This window comes from Tenebrio molitor, chromosome 8 (assembly GCF_963966145.1).
Source record: "Tenebrio molitor chromosome 8, icTenMoli1.1, whole genome shotgun sequence".
In the NCBI taxonomy this organism is placed as follows: Eukaryota; Metazoa; Arthropoda; class Insecta; order Coleoptera; family Tenebrionidae; genus Tenebrio; species Tenebrio molitor.
Genome location: NC_091053.1, coordinates 4,675,988 through 4,688,450, shown reverse-complemented (window position 1 = coordinate 4,688,450; position 12,463 = coordinate 4,675,988). Strand labels below are relative to the sequence as shown.

The 12,463-nt window shown below is 37.4% G+C and overlaps 1 protein-coding gene across 3 annotated transcripts in view; it reads right to left on the bottom strand.

Annotated features, from left to right (window-relative positions):
• LOC138136590 (FERM and PDZ domain-containing protein 4) overlaps window positions 1-12,463 on the bottom strand; it is an 82,366-nt gene that overhangs the window by 54,807 nt on the left and 15,096 nt on the right. For all 3 annotated transcript variants that reach the window (XM_069055814.1, XM_069055815.1, XM_069055816.1), the window contains exon 2: window positions 11,330-11,512. In XM_069055814.1, the coding sequence (XP_068911915.1) occupies window positions 11,330-11,493 (164 nt within the window). In that variant the 5' untranslated portion in view covers window positions 11,494-11,512. The remainder of the gene's footprint in view (window positions 1-11,329; window positions 11,513-12,463) is intronic.

The following is a 12,463-nucleotide window of genomic DNA, read 5'->3' as shown; positions in this document are numbered from 1 at the left end:
CATTTTCTACGCTGGAAAAATGTTGCAAACAATTGAATTTTCATAGGTTGCTCTAAATATAAATTTATTTGAAGGCCCGTTACATTTTTTTCACTTTGAAGCAGCATCCTTTGATTTTTTTACATAAACTTTCATCACGCCCTTTACTAAATCAGGTGAAAAACTGATGAAACCGCCAGTTCATCTGTTGCCACCCCCACAATCCACATTTTCATGACAGCTAATAAATCACATAAAAACCCAACACAGCGGCAATTTCAGTTAATCCGCGTTAGTGCGCAGTTTTTGCCGGATTTTAAAAACAGGTTATCAACTCTAATCGTGCTAATCGACAAGTGTCGTAAATTTAATATCGTTAAATATGAAAGAGGCGGCCGCCCAACCTTGAAAGTTGAATTAAGAAAACTGCCTGTAGTGTAGTACCTAGAAGTTTTAATGGATCAGGTTTATTACCTAATTTCGAAAGTTCGTCGCGTATCCTAATAAAGGACGAAAGCTTCGAGGCCCTAATCAAGAGTTCGCTGATAACTTAAGCCTTGAAAAAATTCAGCGAAAATTATTTGCACGATTCCCAAGATGGCGCAGATGAATCTATTGTTTTCCTACCAGGATCTTGATGCGGAAGTACAAGAGCTTTAATATGTAATTTCAAATTTGCTTAAAAAAAATCCGTTATCTCGAAGGATTTAATTATCCCGGAGTAAAAACTCTTCAATATGTAATGAAGCGAAAAAACACAATTTCCTGACAAACAAATTAGTTTTGTTTTTGCTGCGCATGCAGTGAATGGACATGACAGTTATGAATAAATGCAACATCTTTTCTTGCTTTCGGTTTTTCTTTGGATTATGCTAAAAACAAACCAAACCCGACCGCTCTTTCGCTAAATCCCTCTGGATAAACGCGCCCCCATAAATAATGTACGAAAAAAAATCCCGAACTTCCCCATTAACCTGTTGTTCTGCGCTTCGCCACTTCTCCGTCTTAATAAAGTGGAAATTTCCCGAAAATTATTTACTAGCCGGAGTCGACTTCGAAAGTAAACAATTACCGGAAACCGGAGCTTAATTAATCCGTGTGACGGGCGTTTGTGCGGCCCCCCCCATTAAAATCCCGGGCTGTTCTTCGCGATAACGCAATTAAGATCCGCGAATCGATGGCACTTTTGTCGGTCGTAATTGCGTTAGGTGCATACAAAGGTCGGGGGCGGTCGGCGGAGAGCCGCCGCAAATCCGCTAACGAGCTCCTGTCAACGCTCGTTACCGACACTTTCCACCTCTCAGCTGCGATGCGTATGGCGGGCACGTCCAGGAGTTCCTCTTTACATGAAATATGGGAATTAATTCCCGCTAATCGGACCGGGATTTAGAGCTTTCGGGACACTGACGTCGCTTTCAATCACCGGCTCAAAAAATACTCAAATCAAATAATGAAGCTACGAGGTATTCAAGTTGGGACAAAACGCGGCCACCCATCCAAATATCCGACCCTGTACGATGCTGCTTCACCTGACTTATTATCAGTATTATTTTTTTTAACAATGTTCCAGCTGCTCCACACTCCTGAAACTTTTACACGTCACAGCTAACAAGTAGGGAGTTGCTCTGGATTTTTTTGGTAGGTGTCACTCAAGGGGTTGTTTACAAAAATTACCCCCAAAAACTTAATTATTTTTTATATGTGTCTACTACGTATTTGATTTTTGGTTCATTCAAATACCGCAATTAGTAATCGAGAAAAGAATTAAAATGTTTCTTTTGTAAAAAATGGTAAAAATTTATCTTCTTTAGGAAGGTGGCCGGTGTATAAACGAAGAAGAATGGCTCAATAAGAGAAAAGGAAGACAAATAATCTGAATTAATTTGAAAGGCAGCCGCACTCGTTTCCATCTGAATCGGTGAAACAGCAGTCCTGCGCCGCCCCCAACCACCTCCGAAATCAATTCGTCCACAGGTGCTCCTAAACGTCCTAATGAATCATTAGTTCCGATAACAAAATTAGCCGCCCCCTCGAAACTTGCAAATTTACGGTTCAATTTCACAACGGTACCATTTGTATCACCTCCAGGAAAAAAATCATCCAAATCGAATAAAACCTCAAACGCAATTTACTTTAATTTCGTCCGGACGCTTTCACCATCTTTGGCTTCCTCTGCATTCGATTGGTAATTTTCCATCAACCGCGATGATAATGCGGAACAATTACGTTGTCTACGAAACGAAAATTCAATTAAGAAGAGATCCGGGAGCCGCCCATAAAAATTAATAAACTGCAAATATCCATTCGAAGAGTGTTGCGAAAGCGTCGGAATTCGAGAGTCGACAAAAGTGAATCTTCCATGGTTCGACTGTTATGTAAGAAGCGGCGAAACTACACACTGTGAAAGACTTTCACCGGAGGAACAAAAGGTATTGCGACAGTGTGGTCGAGTGCCGACAAGTACTCGAGAGTACTCTAGGTGTCGAGGAGGCTTGGAAAAATTTCCCTGTGCAGAGAATTTCACAACAGGTACGCTACATTGATCCGGAAAGAGAGTGCGGCGTCACAAATTAATTAGTGCGATCGGTTTCCCTTAATTTGATATATTATTCAAATTTAAATTAGGGATCAAAGGATGTGTCCCCTTGTGAATAGTGAGCGTGCAAGATATGTTAAATTATCTATTATCTTAGCGTAGGTGCTTTATAATATTAATTTTCACATATTCCGTTTTATGAAACCAAGCTTCATCAGTAAAAAAAGTAAAAAAATCATTTGTTGAAATAAACGACGAGGGAAGTTTTTGGTTCATTCTCCATTATATCCTCAATTATTTCCCCCGCTACCTTTTCTTCTCGTCCTTCTAATCTGCCAAAACAATTTTACAGTACGATCTAGACACCCCCAAAATTGTCTATAATCAACAATTTGCGAAAATGGACCAATAGGAATGGGACCAACCATCGTTCGATCGTCGCGACAATAACTTTGCACCATAAACGCTTTTTGCTCAGTTGAGTAAAACATTTTACTTTTGAAAAACTGTATGAAAAGTACAACATTTTAGAAATTTTTTTAGGCACGCGATAGAAACGTCAAATATTTTTGCTCCCGCCCAGAAACAAACTAGCACACAGATGATTCACACAGGAGTGTACTTTGATGGACTACAAAGATTAAAAAAAGATTTGAAGAATTCTTGTGGGTGTCATTCTACAGCTGCAACGAGTTAAATTAATAAGGAAAAAATACGGTGGGAACTAATAGATCTAAATTGGCGCTTAAAAACTTCAACCTCATTTTCTACCTTTCTTGGACAATTCAATTTTTATATATTTCTCCCCAGACAGTGTTGTCTACGCTACCCTCACTGCAAAACCTAATTTATCCACACGATGCATTAATTAAGTTTTGATAGTTCGTGCCAGAAACTTTGATTGGTACAGTGGTAATTTGATCCAGGCATGAAACTCTATCCCTTGATGCGGCCAACAATATTTTCCAATTAATAGAACATGAATTGCACTTCGTAACTGATTTGCACTCACTCTACGCAACTTAAATCCATCGTACAAGTTCGGATTTTAAACTTCCTGTTGTCAGAACTGACCTGAATTTCAAGCTTTGTGTCCGGCTCGAAGGACCAAATGTAGATCCACTTAATAATGTATGCGATTCAATTGCTGAGCGAATTGAACTTTGCCTTTCAATACACTTTATTCTATGTATACACAATTTACAAGAACTTTTAAAGACACCGATACACTCGTAGTTTTTCCACAGAGAATATCAAATAAACATTTTAAACTACATATCTTATATGCAATAAACTTCCTGTTGTCAGAACTCAATTGAATTTCAAGCTTTTGCATTTAGATTCACCGATCCGGCTCGAAGGACCAAGTGTATTCTATTGTAACTATTTACACACAATTTACAACAACTTTTTAAAAACTTCTTCGTTTCGACTTGCCTCGACACATTCGTAATTTTCCATTTTAAACTATCTTATATGCAGTAGTTGCAATTTTGTTGCACAGTTCAAAGCGTCGCGACCAACTTCCCAATTCTCTAACCGTTGTATTCCCAACTTGGATTTAACGTTGCGTTATGGAGCATAAGACAATCCCTTAGGTATTTGTACAGTTTATGAATTATGTTCTGGACGCTTTACACAATTCCAAGTCGAAGTTCCAAATTAATAATACGTCCAAGTTCTTCTCGGTGAACTTTGGCGAATGCGGTTTGCTGTGTGCAGCGATACGTGATGAATTAACGAAACACTAATTAATTTAACAATAACAAAAACAACAATTGATGGTTTATATACCTCGCATTCTAAGCACGTTCTAGGAGACGTTTTGAAGGCAAAAAAGTATAGACTCGGCCCCACACTGCACGTTTCACCCCGTTAAAATCCAGAGCATAATTTTCGCTTTCCGACCAAACCCATGACGATATTTACGACCAATTCACCCCCAACATTCAATAACAATCACTTCTTTCCCAAACACCGTTTTCATCCCCAACGTAAGCCCCGAATTAAACCGTGATCGATGTTCGCAGACGGTGCAATAAACCGAATTTACCGGCAAGTCGTAAACATTTTTTTACCCCGAAACACCCACCCTCGTCGCAACTTTTATTTGACAATTCCGTCATAAATTCTCCTTTGCATCTCTCGCAAATGGGGAGGATGCGATCTTGTCGTGTGTGTTTTCCCTCGAAAAGGGGTGATTTACAGGGGTTTACATATGTATCGCGACCGTTTCCAACGACTGCGGTCTCCCAGCCCCCATCCACCGTATACGGGGTGGTCGGGACGAATGGGGGGGGGGGCAGGAAATTTAATGGACACAGTTTATGTCTGGGGTCCTCATCGTCAATTTAAATTAATTGCAATTACCAACGAAACAAATGAACGCAACGTCATGAATACGCCCATTAAAGGGGGTCGTTACGGGTTAGTGGGACGGCTTTGCTTTTTTGGTGTACAGTGTGGCCCAGAAAAACTAAAACTGCTAGCATGAAAGTAGGAGAAGAAGTACAAGAAATACTAAAATAGGAATCGCTCAGGGATCAGTTCTAAAACCCATGTTTTATGTACTGTTTTCTCAATTTCTTTGTAGGTCGTAACATTTTACTGCATATTAGCCCTGCTTAAAATATTACCTGCTAGTGGTAAACTAGGATTTATAAGCTCCGCGAGATCTTTAATCTAAAGTACCATAAAATTTTACGACCTACAACGAAATTGAGAAAATTAAATTTTCTTTCTTGCGACTGCCCCTAGGATGGATTGTTTGATAGTTCAACAAGACGAAGCAGCCTCGCACAACACCGGGGTAAATCTGCACGTTTCGAATGAAGAAAGTCAAAGCAGGTGGAGCAAGAAACAGGTGCTGCATAACAATTTTTTGTGGCCGTCGTCTTGAAAGCTCTCTTATTAAGGTTGCTGTGTGTACAATTTTTTATATATTCTGAACCAAATTGATATTATCAATGGCGAAACACCCTCACGAACTTTATTTGCTTACGGTAGCAGGCCCGGCATACATATGCTAATGTGCCGTATACATTTGAAAATATAATAAGTGCGAGGAAAAAACGCATGAAAAGGGTAGGTTCCTGGCTTCTCGTTCGAATTAAATCGAATTTCATTAGCGCCGTGTGTACTTTAGAAGGAAAAGAGAGCCAGACCTGGCCTGGTTACGGTAACACATATAATCGTTCGGTCCTCCGTTGATCAAAGGGCTAAAACGGGAATGACATGAACCCTAAACTTCATTAGTTAAAGCTTTGACGGGTGGTTTCGGTTCTCGTACAGAAAACACGACTCCATGTCGGGTGTTTTACACAAGAATTTATACGCAAAATGGGGGACGGCACATATTTTTTACTTCCCCATCTTTATTTTGGCGTGTGTAGAGTGATCTTTCAAATATGTTGACTTAATTAGAGCAGAAAATTTAGCTATTAAGCTTGAAAGCTTCCAGATTAAAAGCTGTCAAAGGTTCACGTACATTTCTACACTGTTGTCTCTAGTGTCAGGAAGCTGGTGCTTAGGTTTTTACAGTAAGAGCGAGAGATGCAAAGCTTTCGTTCACGTTCACGAAACGGGGCTGAGTGGACGACGCAATTCAAGTGAACGAAAGTGGTCTTACTCTCGAGTGCTGTATTTGGTTTTGTTCGATACCTCCCTCGAAATAAAATATGTACAAAATAATCAAAGTTCTGTAACGTCAATAAAGTGCTTGTGCGCACGTTGTAGAATTGTGTCCTAGAAAATGCAAATGGCGCGAGTTACCACATGTTTTCTAAAAAATCAAAGTTAAGTTATCAGAAACAATTGGAAAAATTTTTAAGAGTGAATGAAAACCAGTGAATGAAAGAGAAGTGAACGAAAGAGAAACCTTCACGTACTGGTAACTATGGATACAAACTCACTTTCTAGGGAGGTATCCAACAAAATATAAAAATAAAAAATGTGCACAATTGATCAGGAAGGCCAAGATCCAAATTGATGACAGCAGTTTCGGAAAAGTGGAGTTTTCGCTCTCCAAGACATATTTTTACAGTGTACGTCCAGAAATATATTATTTTCAACAACCCAATAACTCAGCGCAGGTTCTTGTAAAGCTAAAATCTAGCCAAATTCGTAACAGCGATTTTGAAAGACTTTGATATCCTAAGAGATATTTACTGATAAGTCTCTTATTACAAACAATTTATCCTTGAAATTCTCCTGTTTTATATCTGGCGTAATACTCTATAAAGTGGGTTTCATAACTAACCGCAACTCCTTGGAGAAGCTGAGATCCAGACAGGTTATTAACATTAATTTTAGAAGACTGGTGGCGAAGTGCCCTGCGTCATATTTACCGATATCTCCCTCATTATACACTATTTCGCCTTAAAATGTTAGCATTATAGATCTAGAAAAATGTACTTTAAAACAGGTTTAACAAATAATCACTACTCCTTATAAAAACTTAAATCCAGATAGGACATTCCAAATTATGAAGTATTATGAAAAATCTCTTTGTTCACCAGTGGGTGAAGGTTTCTCTTTCGTTCACTTCACTTTCGCTCACTGTCTTTCTCTCACGGGTTTTCATTCACTCGTAAATTTTTCCAATTCTTTCTGATAACCACTTTATTGACGTTACAAAACTTTGTTTATTTTGTATTTTATTTTTTCCATAGCAACGGATCCGTCCAGATTTATTTTTATTTAAAATTTTGAATACAAAGTTACAGACTCAATTTCTAAGGAGGTATCGAACAAAACCAAATGCAGCACTCGAGAGTAACCAAAGGGCGCTTTCGTTCACTTCAACAGCAATTCTCGTGAACGAAAGCTTTGCCTAAATAGTAAATAACTATTCTCCTCTCTAAAAAAAAATAGTCAAAGCCAACTAAAATTTTCAGAACATTTTCCAGCCAAAACAGACATCCACTCTTATGTTGACGTTGCCAAATTGAAAGGAAAACTGTTGAATTATTTAGACAAAATGGAACAGACAACGCAAGACCAAACAAAAGAACAGTAGAGATAATGCGGGGAAAATTATGGAAGCAACTCCTTCACATCCCTTCAAATGCTTAGTATCATTCGATAAATAAAGAAATGAGTTAAGACGTACGCTTTTTGTTCATAGCCTATTTTGGCTAAATTTGCAAAAAGATAGACTATTAATTGTGCACAAAGAATGTTAAGCTTCGACTCCATTTGAAAAAATGACGGACCTTCAGGAGGTCGTGAAAGGTCGAGCATGATCTTGTTTAAAAAAAAACTTAACATCGACGTAAAAGACAAACAACAAATAGAAAAAGACTTATTTTGCTACATTTTTACAGCCGTCTTTCGCCGAAAAAAATCTTTTCGTGTATTAAAACGTAAGAACAGGTTTGTTGTTATTTACGTAGTTTTACACTAATGATTCACGCTATTGCGTAATGTCATGTAAAAGGAATGTTTGTTGTGCAAACAAATATTATTACAGTTATTATCAAGATTATTAGTAAAAAATTACAACAGCCATGGATTCTCTTTTGTAACATTAGAATTCTTACTGTTTGCACATTTCTGTGATTACCACAAGAACAAATAAGTACTGCATACAATAGATAATTGATACGGATACTCCAAAATGTGTTGTGTAAAAAAATTAAAATATTAGAGAAACAAAAAATATAAGAATCATGTAAAAAAAACTGTAGTGAATAAACAAAGCCAATAAAAGATTGGTCAAATATGAAAATTGAGAGGAAATGTAATTATAAGAAATTGAGGGAAAAAAAATACAATTTTGTAGATGAACATAAGATTGGACAAAGGAGAAAAGACAGTAGTAATGTGAAAATGAGAAGAAATAGTGATAAAGAAAAGTTAAAAAGGAAATTTACCAAAGAAATGAAAACTGTAAATTCTACAGGGTGATTTTGAAAGTTGTACAGATATTTTAATCACGAGCTACTGGCTTCATGTAAAACTCGAAAAAATATCTAAAAAATTCTATGTCAAAAAATAACATGACATCTATTTTTTGAGCTACAATTTTTTTTAATTGCTTTTAGTCTTCTATGTTGTCAAACAACCTCGTAGGTAAAATTTCGGCACATTTTAAAAATACACCCTGTATATCATATTTTATAAAACGTACACCAATGCGGTTTCCTTGTTTTAAAGCATATTTCCTATAGGTTACTTCGCATTGGCGTACATTTTATAAAATACGATATACAAGGATGTATTTTTAAAATGTACCGAAATTTGGAGGACAACGTAGAAAACTAAAAGCAATTTAAAAAAATTGTAGCTCAAAAAATAAATTTCATTTTATTTTTTGACATAGAATTTTTTAAATATTTTTTCCGAGTTCCACATGAAGCCAGTAGCTCGTGATTAAAATATCTGCACAACTTTCAAAATCACCCTGTATAAAGAAAGTGAAAGATATAATGAAGTATTGCTAACACTTATGAAAAGAAATTTAAACAATATAAATTCTCTGAAATTTGGTATGATAAAATTAAAAACAATGGTAAAAAAAAGATAATACAAATTGAAGAAAAACAAGCACAGATTAAGGAAGAAAAGAAAAAATTCAGAGAATGGTGGATCAAGCAAGAATAGTGCCAATTTGAATATTTGAGAAGAAAAATAAAAGAAATGGTAGTAACAACGAGGCATTGCTAAAGAGTATGACAAAAAAATTAACAGTGTAAAAGAAAAATTAGAGAAAAGAAAAACAGCAAAGTGTACAATATTTAAAAAATGATTAGTACAAAAAAAAACTGTAAAAGAGAGCAAAAGTGTGAAAAGTAAGAAAAATATCAGTAATGTGATTTGGAACTTGAAAGAAAATATCATGAAATAAAAACACAAATTATTATCAAGATTATTAGTAAAAAATTACAACAGCCATGGATTCTCTTTTGTAACATTAGAATTCTTACTGTTTGCACATTTCTGTGGTTACCACAAGAACAAATAAGTACACAACAGACATCCCCTGTTAACTGACACCCCCAAAGGGGTGGCATTAATTGCGACTTTTTTATTGTTGTTGGATTTTCACCGAAATCTGGGGTGCCACGCGTGCAAGGATTTATTGATTGGGCATATGTTGTTTTTGGGTCGTAATGATGAACAAATAAATCATTTCGGAAGCTCTACCCGGGGTGAGGTGTTATATCTGACCGGTTGACAACACTCAAAAATAGCCAATACCGGAAATTCTTATGTGAAATGCGAAAACAATTCGAGCGGCGCGATTTGTCTCCAGTTTCGTCTCTCTAAAATTAAAATGCAAGAAAAAAGACGAGAGAGAACCGTCGTGTGCTTCGACAAAGTCTGATTGATTAATTTCGTTGCGGAATAAATTCCGCAAAGCTTCCAATAAAATTTTATTCGTCTCGACGACGAATATTTTGTGAATCCGGCTCGAATTAATCCAACAACAAGACGGAAAGACAACATTTTTGTGGAAAAAAGCGCAACAGACTAAGGGAAACATAAAACCGTCGTTAGGGAACCCTTAGGCTGATTCCCGCGAAGTTATCAGGGAGTTTTACTGCTGTTTCGAAATTGTACCGAGTTCGATGTTATTTTAACTGCTTGTCTTCTTATACACTTCCGGATTTTATCCGGAAACTTCCCGGACGTGAGCCTTTAAGCGAAATTGCGATAGTTGTAAGCGGCTCACGTAATTCGATGGCAAATATAAGGCTCGATATTGATTTGACAACGATTCGTTACTATGAACAAGTGACAATACAACTTGGTAAAAAATTTCCACGAAAAACTCCGGGAGAGCTTGACGCACGCATCGAACGAAATTATTCCGGAGGCGTGATTCGAAACAACCCTAATGGATTAAATCTTACAGAAGTGAACGTGACAGATGAACGTGTTCCTGCCAAATCGGACCGGAAACGGAACAATACCGAAAAAAAGAAACACTCTGAATGTGAATCCCGGCGCGGCGTTCCAGAAATCAGCGCTCCGGTCAACTTTTAAATCTCGCCTTTGAATTAAATTTTCCGGATGACGCCGGATTCGTCGGTCGTGATGGGAAAAGTTCTCGTATTCCGGAAGGTAAAGTCGGGAGAATCATTAGGAAAATCATTTTTGCCGCTCCGTATTGTCGACCGGAGTCGCGCTTTGATTTATTGAGGGATTTGGGAATTATCGGGGGGAATCTGCCGGTCATTATGAGGGATGGATCGAGGGATGAAAATGGGACACTTCGAGATTTAATTTTCGAAAAAGTGCCGCCACACTCTGTTCGACATAAAAATGGGTGTAGGCGCAAACTGCCATAGATCGTTCGTTGTAAAAGTGGAGATATCTGAAAAGTCGCGCCAGTTCATGCGATTTCGTAATTTCTCGAATTAGGGTGAAATATCTTGCCTTGAAATTTATCCGGCATAAAAATTCGTCCCCCCTTTTACATAATCTGTTCGCCATTTATTTCCGAAATTACACCCGCACTGCACATCCGTTAAATTAATCTCCAAATTCCGCAAACCTTCCCAATTCCCTGGTCCCGACCCGAGAAACAAATGCGGTCTTTTCCTCATCTTTGTCCTTTTACGCGGCGTCGGCCCTTGTCTGTCTCTCTGGGGATGTGCAAAAACGACAATGCAATTTCTGTCGCTGGATAAGAGCGCTTTAATGCAAATTGTGTCTCCCCCAACATTGCTAAACTAGAAATTCAGCTCGTAATCGGTCTCAGACGGCCCCGAGCCTTGATTATCATCCCTCATACTAATTTATTTCGCAAATCCTTCCCAAATAATTGGTCGGGAAGGGCAAAAAAAAAATTGTTCGAAAACGACTCACTTGCAGTAGTAGAGACGGCCCTCTTTGGTTACGTGCACGGTCCATCCTGGGGCCGGGGCGTAGTCCAGGATGTGGGTGGCGGTTCCGTCGGACTCCGGGTGAAGGGTCTTGGACTCATCTGAAGGCTTGGCCCCAGAGTCGCCCGGAACGGTTTGCAGTAACATCACTATACTGACCAGACATCTGGAAGAGAAGGAGTCACGGTCCATTACAAATGTTTGCAAAGAAGAAGTTGGACGATATTTAGCATCAGTATAAAAATCGTAATTATAGCGCAAATGCTGCGATGAGAGAGAGTGAAAGGGAGGAAAATAATAAGATTTTTTTTGGGTAAATAGGAAAGTAAGACAGTCTACAAGACGAAACGATGATTAAAAAGGCAAAAAGGATTTAAAAATATGTCTGAGTGAAAGGGAGGAGAATATTAAGATTTCTTTAGGTAAATAAGAAAGTGAGAGTCTACACGACGAAACGATGATTAAAAAGACAAAAAGTATTTTAAAATATGTCTGAGAACATTGAGGGTTAAAAAAAGATGATAAGCAAGAAGAATTGTTATTACAATCACAAAATAAATAAGAAATTAATTTTTTTAAATAAAATAAAAAACAGCGGATACTCCAAAATGTGTTGTGTAAAAGAATCAAAATATTAGAGAAACAAAAAAGATATCGGGTGTTTTCTTAAATTTCACCTCACAGTAGGCGTTGAAGAGTCGATTGTGAACGCACTATACAACAGGTTACGGATCACAGATCAGCTGTTTAAATCTTACGTTTTACACGAGTGGTGCGTTCACAGTCGACTCTCCAACGCCTACTACGGGGTGAAATTTAAAAAAACACCCGATATAAGAATCATGTAAAAAAACTGTAGTGAATAAACAAAGCCAATAAAAAATTGGTCAAATATGAAAATTGGGAGGAAATGTAATTGTAAAAAATCGAGGAAAAAAGAAATACAATATTGTAGATGAATATAAGATTGGATAAAGAAGAAAAGACAGTAGTAATGTGAAAATGAGAAGAAATAGTGATAAAAAAATGTTACAAAGGAAATTTACTAAAGAAGTGAAAACTGTAAATTCTATAAAGAAAGATAATAAAAGTGAAAGATATATGATAAAATAAAAAG